General features: G+C 37.5%; 1 protein-coding gene across 2 annotated transcripts in view; it reads right to left on the minus strand.

Annotated features, from left to right (window-relative positions):
• Positions 1-18,271, minus strand: part of WDR49 (WD repeat domain 49) — a 175,437-nt gene that overhangs the window by 101,915 nt on the left and 55,251 nt on the right. For both annotated transcript variants that reach the window (XM_032173951.1, XM_032173950.1), the window contains exon 7: positions 17,667-17,815. In XM_032173951.1, coding sequence (XP_032029842.1) covers positions 17,667-17,815 — 149 coding nt within the window. The remainder of the gene's footprint in view (positions 1-17,666; positions 17,816-18,271) is intronic.

An 18,271-nucleotide genomic window follows, 5' to 3' on the forward strand; every position in this document is an offset into this window, starting at 1 on the left:
AAGACTTGAATTTCCATTATGTGTCTGTTTATTCGTTCATTGACCTTAAAAGAGGCAAAACATTTTCTAACAACTCTGAATTGTTGGGCAGAAATCTCATTGATTTCCCAGTTCTAATATGCAATAGGCTGGGCACAGTAGCTTACGCCTGTAATACAAGCACTTTGGGAGGCCGAGGCAGGCACCACTTGGGGTCAGGAGTTGACCTGCCTGGCCAACATGGTGAAATCACATCTCTACTAAAACTACAAAAAAGTAGTTGGACATGGTGGTGCAGGCCTGTAATTCCAGCTACATGGGAGGCTGAGGCAGGAGAATTGCTTGAGCCTGAGAAGCAGAGGTAGAAGTGAGTCAAGATCACTGCACTCCAGCCTGGGCAATAGAGCAAGACTTTGTCTCAAAACAAACACACACACACACACACACACACACACGCACACACACACACAGAGAGAGAGAGAGAGAGAGAGAAACAAATTGCAATAAATTTAACTAATGCCAACATTTCATTTAAGGTGCTTTCTTTTTTCAGGACAGAAGTTCATTTGGAGAATTTTTAAATCTCAGGTTGATTCTTTGCAATTATCATTATTCACATAACATTAAAATCTTAACAGAATTTTTGCCTTTAAAAATGTCTTTTAACTTTCAGAGATCACAGCTCCTCTTTTAATTTACAATGTAAATTAAAACTCTTTAAATTTTAAAATTCTTTTTTTACTCAATATTTACACTAACAACTTTAAAAAAAAATCAAAAGCAGCTACAGCATGAGAATTCCGATTAAATTATCATTAAAAACTAGGTTTTTGTAAGAGGTCTTCCTGCTTCAAAGAAATACAGTTCTGAATAAAACATAATTTTTGGCTAGCTGTGGTGGCCACATCTGTAATCTCAGCACTTTGGGAGGCCGAGGTGGGAAAATCATTTGATGCCAGGAGCTTGAGACCAGCCTGGGCAACAGACAAAGACACTGTATCTATAAAAAAAATCCAGAAAAATAAAGCATAATTTCTGTTGCCTTGCTGGGCCTTCAGGGAGTAAGAAGCATTTCCATGGGTCCAAAAAAACAAGGGAAAAAGAAACAAACTTAAAATGGGGACAGTGAACAGTAGACATAAAGGAAAGAGCTACAACCAGAAGCCTAAGCCTTGGCCCAATAGCAAGGTATAGCCATTGAAGTGAGACTGTTAAACTGGACAACTGAGATGTAGAATGCAGTAGCCTCAAGACAGTAGTTTTGCACATTTATATCCTACAGAAACAAACAGAAATCTTCTCTGGAAGAAAGCATCAATTTAGTTCCTCAGAATAACTATATATTAGTAACAGTAAAAAATGAGGGAACAAGAAAGATAACCAAGCATAAAAGGAAACAAATCACTATGAGGAAGAATCACCAGAATAGCAAATACCAAGTTTAGAACACAATGAACTCCAGACATTCTCATTATAAGCAAGAATGTAAAACATTAAAGAAGAACATAAAGCATTAAGAAGGTATAACATTAAAGAGCTGAAAGTCAGAATCCCCTAAATGAACAAGCAACAAGAGACTATCCAAAATTACAAGAGAGTCAAAAAAACCTTTTAGAAAAAAAGTTAGTTGAAATTAAAACCCAATGTATGAGTAATATAGAAAGTGGCCTCCTCTGCATTAGAAACAACCTCAAGAAAGTCAAGAATACAATAAGAATGCCCCCTAAAATATGGAGAAAAATATCTGAACATAGAATGGGATGTAAATTAAAGCATGCAATTTTTATGGAAGAAAGTAAAGAGTGAATAAACAGAGAAATACTGAGAGCTCTTTCTCAATATTTTAAAGATGTCAAACATTACCAAACTCAATGAAATTTCAGTCCAAATACTGATAGGTCTTTTCATGGGAATGGGACATTTGTATTGATTCTAAAATTTACTTGGAAGGATAATATGTTGGAGGATAGTTCAAATGGAAAAAGAAAAACAATAAGTAGGAATTACCCTACCTGGCATCAAAGTACACAATAAAGAGAACGGTTAAACCATCATATATTAGCATAGGAAAAGACAAGTAAATTAATGGAAAGAATAAAGCATATACAAACAAATTCATGTATATTTAGTAATTCAGATGATGATAACAATGGCATTTCAAATCAGTGAGAGACAGATTATCCAAAAAATAACCTTAGGCAACCATTTATAGAAAAAAACTACACAAAAATGAACTATAAAGTTAAATGCAAAAAAAATCAACAATAGAAAAAGTATTAGCAGAAAATAAAGAATATTTTTATAATAACTTACAAATAGGAGATGTGGAAGAAGATATTTTGTGTCTAAGCTAGGCACAAAATTTAGAGCCATAAAGAAAATCATTCCTTAGACTCATTTTTTAAAAGTCCTGACTGCCTTTTTCTTGATTGTAATAGCTTAAAATTTTTTATTATCTTTTCTTTGTTATACACATTGCAAATATTTCACCTCTTTAGAGCACACATTTTTAAACTTTTTTTCATTCAAGAGTTTTAAATATTTATAATATTGAGTCTAATAAATGCTTTCCTTAGATAAATGGCATGATCAGATATTGCACAAAAATCAGGAACTATAAATGGCCAATAAATATTTGTAAAAGAAATTCACCCTAGTTTTTGTTCATCAGGTTCACACTCAAAAATGAACACATTTTCACTGCTGACAAGAGTATGCAAAAACAGACACTTTCAGATACCCCTGATGAGCACACCTATTGGTACAACATTTCTTCACTGTAATAGGCAATATTTACGTAAAGCCTTTGAGATCTAATAGCATAACTTCTAGAAACTTATTACAAAAAAATGAACCTAAGAGATCTTAAAGGGGTGCGTGTGTGTGTGTGTGTGTGTGTGTGTGTGTGTCATGGCTAACAAAGGTAAAAAACTTAGAAACAATGTCTCCTTTAATCAACAGGTGATTAAGTAAATTACGGCCATCCTTACTAAGAATTGCCATATAGCCAAAAAATACAGATATATGTATATGTATGTGTCTATCTATAAAGATCTGCAAGAGATACTGTTTAGGAAAAAGCAAATTGTAGAAAAATATGTGTCATATGATACCATTTACATAAAAACTAATAATAAATACTACCCCGTATTTGTTCACACTCAAAGGATAATATATATAATAACATTAAATAAAGTTGTATTTTATTATAATGACATATATTATTATAATACATTATTATGTATAACATATTAAGTATATAGCAAAACAATATAAGAAGATATACATCAAGGGCTGATAATAGATATTCCTTGGGAAAGAAATGGATTTGAAGGGGAAATATCATAAGGAATATTTACTTTTTGCACTACATGCTTCCTCATCATTTGTAATTTTTATAGGAGGGCATTAATCCATTTACTGGTGTACTTTAAATGAAAATGCTTTGTTTCTGGATGGATAGATGGAAGTCGGGGTGGGGAACAGTGTGGAAAAAAGAAAAGAAGACAAATGGTAAGACAAAAGCCTGATTGTATTGTTCTTACCAACCATAGGTCTACAATATAGAAGCCAGGTTCTGAGAAAAATCAGAACCTCAAACAAAGGATTAAGCCACAAATTGATTTGCTTCTGCTGACCAAATCAGGATTAGTGGCCTCGGGTAGAAAGTTAGGAGTAATGAATAAGCTGAATTAGGCCAACAGGCTGAATGTCAGTCTCCAGCAGAGAGGTTTGACATAGGCTTCAAAAATCTTTTTTACTCCCCATGGTGGTTCCTCCCCAAATGACTAAGTTACTTGCCCTCAGCAGGGCCTTACCACCAGTGACTGCCATCTCAAGAGAATCGGTTTAGGAGTTCAAAGCAAAATACAACTGAACTCTTTAATCACCACTGGAAAATAGCAATAGAGAAGATTTCCAAAAAAGAAATGAAGTTTCAGATCATTTTTGGAGAAAATTTTGTAGATCTAAATTGCTTTGTCTACAGATCTTCTAATTCAGCAATTCATTGACCAAAACATGTTTCAATCAAAAGCTCTTGAAAACATAATGTGTTTTCATTTTTTCTAACTTAGCCCCAGTCCTATAAAATATCCAAAAGAATCTGAAGCAATAAAGCAGAGACTTACCCTGGTGGCAGAACGCATTGTTGTTTGTTGTAAAGACATAAAGACTGAGATCACGGTGCATTTATTAAAGTGAAATAGATTTAGACTAACATGAAAGACAATATGGCAAGCTTCATTATAATGTAATGCAAACAAAACAAATATAGAAAGACAAATTGTTTTTGGAAGAGGCCAGGTAGTCTTAGTATTGATGATAGCTGTACATAATCACCTGTGATTCTAAAGACATTGTTTCACTTGCTTTTACATTATAAAACCTCTCGGGGAAGTCTGTAATGATAAAATATCTGATACTTGTTTCATATTTATATTTGATAAAGATTCTCTTATTTAACTACAATTTATTGGGGACCTGGTATATATATGGCATAATTCCAGAAAGACATTGCCTCTAACCTTATGAATCCTATCATTTAGTTGATAGTTATACTGTTTCATATATTATATTCAACATGTATTTAATACATTAATATTTTCTAGGTCTTGGGAAACACAAAAATAAATTCAACAAATAATCTTTACCTTCAAGCAGTCAGAATCTAATGAAAAATACAATATACATATACAATGCTCTGGTATCCAAGGCAGATTGTGTTAAATTCAATAATGGAAATGAAACAAAGTGCTAAAAGATCTCAAAAAGTAGGCCAGCTAAATCTAACCAGGGGATCATAAAAGGTTTCACTCAAGTTTCTTTAGTACTTTAGACTCAAAGTAATATGTCTTCACTTCAAGCTGTCAACATATAACTATTGAATAAGCACTACAAGGTGCCAAGCATTGTGATAAATACCAAGAATACAAGCTGAAAAGACACTGATCTTTTTTTTTCACTTTTTCTTTTTTGAGACAGGGTCCCTCTCTGTCACCCAGGCTGGAGTGCAATGGCATGATCACGCCTGACTGCAGCCTCAACCTACCAGGCTCAGATGATTGTCTACCTCAGCCTTTCAGGTAGGTGGGACTACAGGTGTGCACCACCATGCCCACTAATTTTTGTATTTTTTGTAGAGATGGGTTTTTCCATGTTGCCTAGGCTGATCTTGAACTCCTGGGCTTAAGTGATCCACCCACCTCAGCTTCCCAAAGTGTTGGTATTACAAGAGTGAGGCAACACGCCAGCCCTCTTTTTTATTTTTTCTAATTAATTTTTTTATTTTGGTGGGTACACAGTAGGTGTATGTATTTATTGATTACATGAGATATTCTGATACAGATATGCATTGCATAATAATCACATCAGGGTAAATGGAGTAGCTATCACCTCAAGCATTTATCCTGTGTGTTAGAAACAATCCGATTATATTATTTTAGATATTGTAAATGTACAATTAAACTATTTTTGACTATAGTCACTCTGTCGTGCTAGCAAATACTAGGTCCTCTTAATTCTTTCTATTTTTTTTTTTTTTTTTTTTTTTTTTGAGACAGAGTCTTGCTCTGTCGCCCAGGCTGGAGTGCAGTGGCGCGGTCTCGGCTCACCGCAAGCTCCGCCTCCTGGGTTCACGCCATTCTCCTGCCTCAGCCTCTCCGAGTAGCTGGGACTACAGGCGCCCGCCACCACGCCCGGCTAATTTTTTGTATTTTTAGTAGAGACGGGGTTTCACCGTGGTTTCGATCTCCTGACCTCGTGATCCACCCACCTCGGCCTCCCAAAATGCTGGGATTACAAGCGTGAGCCACCACGCCCGGCCAATTCTTTCTATTTTTTGTACCCATTAACCATACCCACTTCCTCTCCAACCTCCCCCACCACTACCCTTTCCAGCCTCTAATAACCATTCTTCTTCTATCTCCATCAGTTCAATTGTTTTAATTTTTAGCTCCCACAGATATGTGAGAACACGTAAAGTTCTCTAACTGGCTTATTTCACTCAGCATAATGACCTCCAGTTCCAACCATGTTATTGCAAATGACAGGATCTCACTCTTTTTTATGACTGAATAGTACTCTACTGTTTATAAATACCACATTTTCTTAATCCATTTATCTTTTAATGGACACTTTGGGTTACTTCCTAATCTTGGCTATGGTTAAGAGTGCTGCAATAAACATGGAAGTGCAGATATCTATACGACATACTGATTTCTTTTCATTGGGGTATATATCCAGCAGTGGGAATACTGGATCATACGGCAGCTCAATTTTTAGCTCTATTGTAGGGGTTTTACCAATTTACATTCCTACCAACAATGCATGAGAGTACCCTGTTATCCATATCCTCACCAGCATTTGTTATTGCCTGTCTTTTGGATATAAGCCATTTTTAACTGGGGTGACATGATATCTCATTGTAATTTTGATTTGCATTTCTCTGATAATAAATAATGTTGAGCACCTTTTCATATGCCTGTTTGCCATTTGTCTTCTTTTGAGAAATATCTGTTCAGGTATTTAGCCCATTTTTAATCAGATTATTAGATTTTTTTTTCCTAGAGTTGTTTGAGCTCCTTGTATATTCTGGTTATTAATCCCTTGTCAGATGGATAGTTTGTAAATATTTTCTCCCGTTCTGTGGGTTGTCTCTTCACTTTATTGATTGTACACTTTGCTGTGCAGAAGCATTTTAACTTAATGTGATCCCACTCGTCCATTTTTTTCTTTGGTTGCCTGTGCTTGTAGGGTATTGCTCAAGAAATTTTTGCCTAGTCCAATATTCTGGAGAGTTTCTCCAATGTTTTTATTTAGCAGATTCACAGTTTGAGGTATTAGATTTAAATCTATAATCAGTTTGGATTTAATTTTTGTATATGACAAGATTTAGGTGTCTAATTTTATCTTCTACATATAGATATTCAATTTACCCAGCACCATTTATTGAAGAAACTGTCTTTTCTTTAATATATGTTCTTGGCACCACTGTCTAAAATGAATTCACTGTAGATGTATGAATTTATTTCTGGATTTTCCATTCTTTTCCACTGGTCTATGGGTTTGTTTTTATGCCAGTGTCATGCCGTTTTGGTTACTATAGCTCCACAGTATAATTTGATGTCAGTTGGTGTGATTCCTTCGCTTTTGTTCTGTTTGCTTAGGATAGCCTTGGCTATTCTGGGTCTTCTGTGATTCCACATAAATTTTAGGATTTTCTATTTCTGTGAAGAATATCATTGGTATTTTGATAAGGATTGCATGAAATCTGTAGATTGCTTTTGGTAATATGGACATTTTAACAATATTTATTCTTCCAAACCATGAACATGGAATATCTTTCCATTTTTATAGCTTCTTCAATGTCTTGCATTAATGTTTTATACTTTTCATCATACAAATCCTTCACTTTTTTGGTTAAGTTTATTCCTAGATATTTAATTTTATTTGTAGCTATTCTAAATGGGATTACTTTCTTGATTTCCGGATTGTTTGTTGTTGGCATATAGAAATGCAACTGATTATGTTGATTTTGTATCCTGCAACTTTACTGAACTTGCTTACCATTCTAATGTTCTTTGGTGGAGTGGTTTTTCCAAATACAAGATTTTATTATCTGCAAATAAGGATAACATGCCTTCTTCCTTTCCAATTTGGATGCCCTTTTTATATTTCTCTTGTCTGATTATTCTAGGTAGGACTTACAGTACTATATTGAATAACATAGTGGGCCTTCTCCAGATCTTAGATGGGAGGCTTTCAACTTTCTCCCATTTCAATATGATACTAGCTGTTGGTCTTTTATATATGGCTTTTATTATGTTGAGTTATGTTTCTTCTATATCAAAACTTTCTGAGTTTTTTAAATCATGAAGAGATGTTGAATTTTATCAAATGCTTTTTCGGCATCAATTGAAATGATTATTTAGTTTTTGTCCTTCATTCCACTGACATCGTGTATCAAACTGATTGATTTGCCTATGTGGAACCATTCTTGCATCCCTGGGATAAATCCCACTTGGCCATAATGAATGATCTTTTAAATGTGTAGTTTAATTTGGATTGATGGTATTTTGTTGAGGATTTTTGCATCAGTGTTCATGAGGGCTATCAGCCTGTGGTTTTCTTTTCTGATGTGTCTGTGTCTGGTTTTGGTATCAGGATAATAACAGTTTTGTAGAATGAGTTTGGAAGTATTCTCTGTCCTTTACTTTGTGGAATAGTTTGAGTAGGATTGGTACTAGTTCTTCTTTTAATGTTTGGTAAAATTCAGCAGCAAAGCCCTTGGGTCCTGGCTTTTCATTGTTGAGAGGCTTTTTACTATGGCTTCAGTCTCATTACTTGTTATTAGTCTGTTCAGGTTTCAAAATTTGTTATGGTTCAATCTTGGTAGTTTGTATGCATCTAGGAATTTATCCACTTCTTCCAGATTTGTCAAGTTATTAACATATAGTGGCTCATAGTAGTCATTAATAATCATTTGAATTTCAGTGGTGTCAGTAATAATATATCCTTTTTCATCTGTACTCTTATTTATTTGGGTTTTCTCTCTTTTCTTTCTGGCTAGAAAGTTAGTCTGGCTAAGTTAGTCTGGCTAAAGTTTTGTCAGTTTTGTTTATCTTTTCCAAAACCAACTTTTCATTTCATTGATCTTTGTATTCTTTCTCATTTCAACTTCATTTATCTCTGCTCTGATCTTTATTTTTTCTTCTACAGATTTGGGGTTTGTTTTGTTCTTGTTTTTTGAATTCTTTAAAAGGCACCATTAGGTTGTTTATTTGAAGTGTTTTCTCTTTTTTGATGATAGCGATAAACTTCTCTTTTAGTACTCCTCTCACTGTATCCCAGAGGTTTTGGTATGCCATGTTTCCATTATCATTTGTTTCAAGTAATTTTTCAATTTCCTTCTTAGTTTCTTTATTGACACACTGGTCATTCAGGAGAATATTGTTTAATTTCCATGTATTTTTACAGTTTTCAAAATTACTCTCGTTATTGATTTCTAGTTTTAGTACCTTGTGATTAGAGAAGATGCTTGATATTATTTAAATTTTTTGAATGTTTTAAGACTTGTTTCATGACCTAACATATGGTATATCTTTGAGAATGATTCATGTAGTCAGAAAAAGATTTTGTATTCTGCAGCAGTGGGATGAAATGTTCTATAGATATCTATTAGGTTCATTTCTTCTATAGTGTAAAATCTGATGTTTCTTTGTTGATTTTATGTCTGGAAGATCTTCTCAATGCTGAAAAACGGGTGTTGATGTCTCCAGCTATTGTTGTATTGTGGTCTATCTCCCTATTTAAGTCTAATAAAATTTGCTTTATATATCTTGGTGCTCCCGTTTTGGGTACACATATATTTACAATTGCTATATTCTCTTGTTGAACTAATTCATTTATCATTATATAATGATTTCTTTGTCCCTTATAGATTTGGCCTGAAATCTATTTTGTCTGATATGAATATAGGGACTCCTGCTCTTCTTTGTATTCCATTGGCATGGAATATTATTTTTTCTTCCTTTATTTTCAGTCAGTGTGTGTCTTTATAGGTAAAGTACGTTTCTTGTAGGCAATAGATAATTGGGTCTTATTCTTTTTTTATCCAATCACTCTGCTGTGTCCTTTGATTGGAGAATTTAGTCTATTTACATTCAATGCTATTACTGATAAGTAAAGACTTACTTCTGCCATTTTGTTGTTTGTTTTCTGGTTGTCTTGTGGTCTTCTCTTCTTTCTTTCCTTCCTGTCTTCCTTATAGTAAAGGTGATTGTCACTGGTCATATGATTTAGTTTCTTGCTTTGTATTTTTTGTGTATTCCTTGTATGTTTTTTGGTTTGAGGTTACCATGAGGCTTGAAAATACTATCTTATCATCCGTTATTTTAAACTAATAGCAACTTAACACTGTTCATATAAACAAACCAACAAGCAAAAAGAAAACTAATAAAGACCCTATACTTTAACTTCATCCTCCCACTTTTTAACTTTCTGTTGTTTCTATTTATATCTTGTTGTACTGTCTATGTCTTGAAAGGTTATTATAGTTATTTTTTATTAGTTCATCATTTACTCTTTCTACTTCAGACAAGAATAGCTCACACAGCACAGTTACAAGGTTATATTCTGTGGTTTTTTTGTGTACTTACTATTACCACTGAGTTTTGTACCATTAGATGATTTCTTTTTCTTTTTGTTTTTTTTTTTTTTTTTGAGATGGAGTCTCACTCTGTCGCCAAGCTGGAGTGCAGTAGCACCATCTCAGCTCACTGAAACCTCCACATCCTGGGTTCAAGAGATTCTCTTGCCTCAGCCTCCCGAGTAGCTGGAACTACAGGTGCACACCACCACACCCAGCTAATTTTTGTATTTTTAGTAGAGACAGGGTTTCACCATGTTGGCCAGGATGGTCTCCGTCTTTTGACCTCATGATCCGCCCACGTCGGTCTCCCAAAGTGCTGGGATTACAGGCATGAGCAACTGCTCCCAGCCAGATGATTTCTTATTGCTAATTAACATTCCTTTCTTTCAGATTGAAAAACTCCCTCTAGCACTTCTTGTAGGACAGGTCTGGTATTGGTGAAATCCTTCAGCTTTTGTTTGTCTGGTAAGGTCTTTATTTCTCCATGTTTGAAGGATATTTTTGCAAGATCTAGTTATTTTCCTTCAGAACTTTAAATATGTCACGCTATTCTCTCCTGGCCTGTAAGATTTCCCCTGAAAATTTTGCTGCCAGACATATTGAAGCTCTATTTTATGTTATTTGTTTCTTTTCTCTTGCTGCCCTTAGGATTCTTTCTTTATCCTTGACCTTTGGGAGTTTGATTATTAAATGCCTCGAGTTAGTATTCTTTGGGTTAAATCAGCTTGGTGTTCTATAACCTTCTTGTATTTGGAGATTGATATGTTTCGCTAGGTTTAGGAAGTTCTCTGTTATTATCCCTTCGAATAAACTTTCTACCTTGTTTCTCTCTCAACCTCCTCTTTAAGTCCAATAACTCTTAGATTTGCCTTGTTGAGACGTTTTCTAGATCTTGTAGGTGTGCTTCATTCATTTTTATTCTTTTTTCTTTTGCCTCCTCTGATTGTAATTCTAAATATCCTGTCTTCAAGCTCACTAATTCCTTCTGCTTGACTGATTCTGCTATTAAAACACTGACACATTCTTCAGTTTGTCAATTCCATTTTTCAACTTTAGAATTTCTGCTTGATTTTTTTAATAATGTTAACCTCATTGTTAAATTTATCTGATAGAATTCTGAATTCCTTCTCTGTGTTATCTTGAATATCTTTGAGTTTCCTCAACACAGCTATTTTGAACTCTCCATCTGAATGGTCACATATCTCTGTTTCTCCAGGATGTGTTATTGTGCCTTATTTAGTTCATTTAGTGAGGTCATGTTTTCCTGGATGGTGTTGATGTTAGTAGCTGTTCTTTGGTGTCTGGGCATTGAATAGTTAGATGTTTATTGTAGTCTTCACTGTCTTGGCTTATTTGTAGCTATCTGATATGGTTGGCTCTGTGGTCCCACCCAAATCTCATCTCAAATTGTAATCCCCATGTGCTGAGGGAAGGACCTAGTTGTAGGTGACTGGATCATAGGTGAGGTTCCTCCATGCTGTTCTTATGATAGTGAGGGAGTTGTCACAAGATCTGATGGTTTAAAAGTGTGTGGTGGTTCCCCTCTCTTGTTCTGCCTCTCCTGCTACCATGTAAGATGTGCCTTGCTTCCCCTTCACCTTATTCCATGATTTTAGTTTCCTGAAGTCTCCCCAGCCATGGGCAACTGTGAGCCAATGAAACCTCTTTTCTTTATAAGTTACCCAGTCTCAGGTACTTCCTTGTAGCAATGTGAGAGCAAACTAATACAGAAAATTGGCACTGGGAGAGTGGAGCACTGCTATAAAGATATCTGGAAATGTGGAAGCAACATTGGACCTGGGTAACAGGCAAAAGTTGGAAAAGTTTGAAGGGCTCATAAGAAGACAGGAAGATGTGGAAACATTTGGGACTTCTTAGAGACTTGTCAAATTGTTTTGACCAAAATGCTGATAGTGATATGGACAATGAAGTTCATGCTGAGGTGGTCTCAGATGGAGATGAGGACCTTATTGGGAACTGGAACAAAGGTCACTCTTCCTATTCTTTACCAAAGAGACTGGTGGCATTTTGCCCCTGCCCTAGAGATCTGTAGAACTTTGAACTTGAGAGAGATGATTTAGGGTATCTGGCAGAAGACACTTCAAAGCAGTAAAGCATTCAAGATGTGACCTGGCTTTTTCTGAAAGCATACAGTCATATTCATTCCCAAAGGGATGGTCTGAAGTTGGAAATTATGTTTAAAGGGAAGCAGAACATAAAAGTTTGGAAAATTTGCAACCTAATCATATGGTAGAAAAGCAAAACCCATTTTTTAGGGAAAAATTCAAGCTGGCTGCAGAAATTTACATGAGTAACAAGGAGCCAAATGTTAATAGCCAAGACAATGGGGAAAATGTCTCCAGAGCATTTCAGAGATCTTCTCACAAGCCCAAAGGCCTAGGAGGGAAAAATGGTTTCATGGGCCTGGCCCAGGGTCCTGCTGCCTCTGTGCAGCCTCAGGGAATGGTACCCTGCATCCCAGCTGCTCCAGCTCCAGCCTTGGCTAAAAGGGGCCAAGGTACAGCTAGGGCTGTGACTTCAAAGGGTGCAAGCTCCAAGCATTGTCAGCTTTCACATGGTGCTGAGCCTGTGGGTGCACAGAAGACAAGAGTTGAACTTTAGAAGCCTCTGCCTAGATTTCAGAGGATGTACAAAAATGCCTGGATGTCCAGGCAGAAGTTGGCTGCAGGGAGCCTTCATGAAAAGCCTCCACTAAGGCAGTTCAGAGGGGAAATGTGGGGTTGGAGCTCCCACAGAGAGACCCCCTGGGTCACTGACTAGTGGATCTGTGAGAAGAGGGCCACCATCCTCTAGACCCCAGAAGGGCGGATCCACTGACAGCTTGCGTCATGCACCTGAAAAAGCCACACGCACTCAACACCAGCTTGTAAAAGCAGCCACAAGGACTATACCCTGCAGAGCCACAGGAGCAAATCTGCTCAAGGCCAGGGAGTCCACCCCTTGCTTTAGCATGCCCTGTATATGAGAAATGGAGTAAAAGGAAATTTTGGAACTTTAAGGTTCAGTGACTGTCTTGCTGGGTTTTGGACTTGCATGAGGCTTGTAGCCCCTTTGTTGTGGCCAATTTCTCCCTTTTGGAATGATAACATTTACTCAATGCCTGTTTCCCCATTGTATCTTGGAAATAACTAAATTTCTTTAGCTTTTGCAGGTTCATAGACAGAAGGGACTTGCCTTGTCTCAGATAAGACTTTGGACTTAAGCTTTTGGGTTAATATTGGAATGAGTTAAGACTTTGGGGGACCATTGGAAAGGCATGATTGTGTTTTGAAATGTGAGAAGGTTGGGCTGGGGACAGAGGATCACGCCTGTAATCCCAGCACTTTGGGAGGCCGAGGTGGGCAGATCATGAGGTCAGGAGATCGAGACCATCTTGGCTAACACAGTGAACCCTGTCTTTACTAAAAATACAAAGAATTAGCTGGGCATGGTGGCAAGTGCCTGTAGTCCCAGCTACTCTGGAGACTGAGGTAGGAGAATTGCTTGAACCTGGGAGGCAGAGGTTGAAGTGAGCCAAGATCACACCACTGCACTCCAGCCTGGGTGACAGAGCAAGACTCCATCTCAAAAAAAAAAAGAAAAGAAAAGAATAAAGAATTGTGAGAAGGACATAAGATTTGGGAGGGGCCAGGGTGGAATGACGTGATTTGGCTCTGTGTCCCCACCCAAATCTCATCTCAAATTGTAATCCCCATGTGTTGAGGTAGGGAGGTGATTCGATCATTGGGGCAGTTTCCTCATGCTGTTCTCATGATAGTAAGTGAGTTCTCACGAGATCTTATTGTTTAAAAGTGTATGGTGGTTCCCCTACCCCATTATCTTTCTCCTGCTGCCATGAAAGATGTGCCTTGTTTCCCCTTCACCTTCCATCATGATTGTAAGCTTCCTGAGGGCTCCCCAGCCATGTGGAAACATGAATCAATTAAACTTCTTTTCTTTATAAATTACCCAGTCTTGTAGTTCTTTGTAGCAGTGTGAAAATGGACTAATACATTTTTTGAGAGGCTTTCCAGATATTTGAAAGGATTTGAGTGTTGTGATATAGCTGTATCTTCATTAGGGAGCACCCCAAACCCAGTAATACTGTAGTTCTTGCAGACTCATAAAGGTCCCAGTTTGGAATCTTGGATAAAAAACAGAAGTGTCCAGATTACTAGACAGGCTCTTGTTCTCTCATCTTACTTTCTACCAAACAAATAGAGTCTCTCTCTCTCTATTCTGAGCCACTTGGGGCTGACGGTGGAATGACACAGGCACTTATGTGGCCATCACCACTGAGACTGTGCTGGGTCAGATATGAAGCCAGCACAGCACTGGGTCTTGCCTAAGGCCTGCTGTAACCACTACCTGGCTACCACCTATGTTTTCCCAAGGCTCTGGGGCTCTATGGTTAGCAGGTGGTTAAGCAGATAGCCTTGTGTCCTTCCCTTCCAGACAGTTAGTTCCCTCAGGTACCAGGCAGGTCCAGAGATGCTGTCCAGAACCAGGGCTATAGTCAAAAACCTTAGAAATCTACTCGGTGTTCTATTTTACTATGACTGAACTGGCACGCAAACCACAAAATTCAGTTCTTCCCACTCTTCCCTCCCATTTTCACAGGCAGAGGAGCCTCACTTCATGACCACCACCACCACTGTCCCATGGGGAGAGCTGCTACACTACTGCCATTGTTCACTTAAGGATTAAGGCTCTTCAGTCAGCTTGTGGTGAGGTCAGCCAAGCCTGAGAGTCACCCTTCAGGGCAGTGGGCTCCCCTATGGCTCAGGGCATGTCAAGAAATGCTGTCCAAGGGCAAACGCCTAGAATCATGGACGCGCTTGGTGCTGTATCTCACTATGGTTGATCTGGTACCTAAGGTGATAGAAAAAAAAAATCACCTTTACTTAACTTCTGCTTTTCTCAAATAGAAGTGTCTCACTGTAGCCACCACAGATAGTAATATTCCATGTCTCACCTGAAGTCAACACATCTCAGTCTCACCCAAGTTCCATGGTGTACTATCTGGGTATCCCTGCTGGTTATTTAGAGCTCAAGGACTCTTTAGTCAACAAGTGATGGGTCCTTCCAGGACTCGGTCCTTTCCTTAAGGTAGCGGGTTCCCTTCTGGCCCAGGATATGTCTAGAAACGTTATCTGGGAGCTAGGGCCTGGAAGGGGGGCACTTCACAATTCTGACCAGGGACCTATCTTATTGTGGCTGTGCTGGTATCCAAGGTGCAAGAAAAAAGTCCTCTTTACTCATTACTTTCCTCTCCTCAAGTGGAAGGAGGGGGTCTCTTTTGAAGTTGTGAATTGTGCTGCCTGGGTTTGGGGGAGTCGTGGTACATGCACTCCTTTAGCTGCCCTGGCTGGTGTCTCAGTAAGTCATATCCCCCCACCCTTCCCCCCAAGTCTACTGGCTTTCAGCCCATCTCAGGCACTACAACTCACCTAGGAGTTGCAGTCCTTGTGGTCCATGCCACACAGACACTGTGGTGGGAAAAGAGAAGGGGTGGCATTGGTAATTGGAGACTGTATTTCCTACCCTCTTTGGTGATCCTTTCAGTTAAAACCAGATACTGTGAGTGCTCACCTGATTTTTTTAGTTCTTATGAAGGTGTTTTTTTGTGTGTGTAGATAGTTGTTAAATGTGGTGTTCCTACTGGGGGAGACCATTGGTGGGGCCTTCCATTCCATGATCTTGCTCCATCCCCATTTTACATTTTCAATACTGATGCGTCTTAAGAAAGCAAACTAACAATATCAGTACAGTATGATACATGCTGTAATTAGAGACACACAAATGCAACAGGAGCACACAGAAAGAAACACCTACATCTGCAGAAGAGACTTCAAAAAGTCTAAAATGTGGAGGATAAATAGGCATCTGCCAATTAATAGAAGACAGCGAATTGAAGGCAGAAGGAAGAGCATGTTGCAAAGCCATGAAACTGCATGGTGAGAAAAGATAATAATTTGATATGACTGGAGCATTAAATGAATTTGAAAGAGAAAAGCGGGAAGTGAAGTGGGGCTAATAGATGGGGGGAGCTTTGTATAAAAGTTAAAAAACCAAGCACCGCATGTTCTCGCTCATAGGTGGGAATTGAACAATGAGAACTCATGGACACAGGAAGGGGAACATCACACTCCAGGGACTGTTGCGGGGTGGGGGGAGGGGGGAGGGACAGCATTAGGAGATATACCTAATGCTAAATGACGAGTTAATGGGTGCAGCAAACCAACATGGCACATGGATACATATGTAACAAACCTGCACATTGTGCACATGTACCCTAAAACCTAAAGTATAATAATAAAAAAAAAAGTTTAAGAATTTTAGAGTTCATATTTAAATAGAGGGCAGAGATGAAAGACTGAAGAATTTTTCTGCAAGCTACTTGCAAATTAGCAGAATGGAGGGCAGAGTAGAGTCAGATCAGTCTGAAAATAGAGAGATATATTAGAAAACCTTTGCAGTATTTTGAGGAAAAGAAGATAAGATTTTGAATTACAGCATAACAGCTGAGAGAGAGAGGTGAAACTGATAAACATATTTTGATGGTAAAATCAACAGAAATTGGCAGCTGATTGTTGAAGTTCAAGAAAAAGTTTACATGCTAGGTAATACAGTAAAATAAGTAAGTTTGGTAGAATTTATGGTGGTTAATTTTGGTAGAATTTTTGGTAGAATTTATGGGGTGTGGCTAAGGAGTTGAAGATGAATTTCTATGTAATTTATATTTGCATATATTTTAGCATACAACAAAAATGTATATTCACTCAAAGAGTCTCAAAGACTATCATCAATATACTTTATATGCACCCTCCTCTTCATAACCAACTGTCTTGAAATCTATCATGTTAACTGGATCTTTAAGTTGGGCATTAAGTAAGATTGAAGCTTTACCAAGGAACAAAAGTCAAGACTCTTAGAGATGAAGAAATTTGCCTAAGTGGATATAAGTAATAAATAGTGTTGTGAGGCTTCAACTTGGACTCCATGGCTCTAGTGCCATATTTTTTTTCCACCATATTTAAAATATCCCATCAATATCATAAAACAGAAATGAACTGATACATTTAATTAAAAGGTTCTTAATGTGCTTGATGTTCTTCAGATTAACTTCAATTTCTAATTAACTGAGTCTCTTCAATATCAAAGCAATAATATCTAATTGCCTATGCCTGGCCTTTATCTTATCAAAGCACCATTTCATTTTCTGTTTCTTCTATTGAATTTGTGAGAACATTGGAAGCTGTCAAGGTGTGACATATTGAGAGCCCAATAAAGATTAAATCCCTGAGTACATGATTTGAAAAAATTTAATGAAATACTTTGCCCAGTTGTCTAGGACTACTGTTAAGTAACCATCAACAAACACCTTTTCCAAATATAGATTTCCAAAAACATAAGTAGCTAGCCAGTATATTTTAAAAACTGACACGATCTCTCAGAGAAATTCAGATCCCAAAGTTGATTTGGGTAGGAACCGGGGAAGCAAAACTAAATGAATTAAAAGCGCAGTGTTACTTACTTTATCCTTGGAGAAGCTGAAAAGTTGTTTTCTTTCCACAAAGAATTGGACGGCTATTACACTGGCTGAGTGGCCCCAAAGGACACCCACTGGTTTGGAGACAACATAGGGATTCCAAAGGCAAACTTTATTGTTAATGCCGGCAGTTGCTAATCAGAATTAGAAAGAAAAAATGTTTTTAATAGCATGAATAGCCCACAGCATTTTCTTTGTGAAATGAGTTTACCATATAACTGTAGCTTGATAAATGTCAACTGTAGGTTGACTAATGCACCCTGTTTTGCCATTGTCTAACTAGACCAGGCTAATAGGGCATGAGTTCTGTCAATAGAAATAGTTGAAATGGAGGGAGTAGGGAAGAAAAAATTTGTAAAGGGGAAAAGACTATGTATGAGATGAAAGAAAACATATAGTCCCATTTAAAAACCAACCAACAGCCTAACCAGGAGGGGACAGAATCCTTCCTAACCCTGATATTTCCCCTCTCCAGCCAGCTTAGCCTAGAAATGTACGCAGTGTTAAAGTTATCCCAGGAGTAAGAAAGAAAGAAAACAATGCTGAAAGTTCACAAATTAATTAAAAAGTAGAAAAAGACAAATTATCAA

Source organism: Hylobates moloch, unplaced genomic scaffold (genome assembly GCF_009828535.3).
Source record: "Hylobates moloch isolate HMO894 unplaced genomic scaffold, HMol_V3 SCAFFOLD_13, whole genome shotgun sequence".
In the NCBI taxonomy this organism is placed as follows: Eukaryota; Metazoa; Chordata; class Mammalia; order Primates; family Hylobatidae; genus Hylobates; species Hylobates moloch.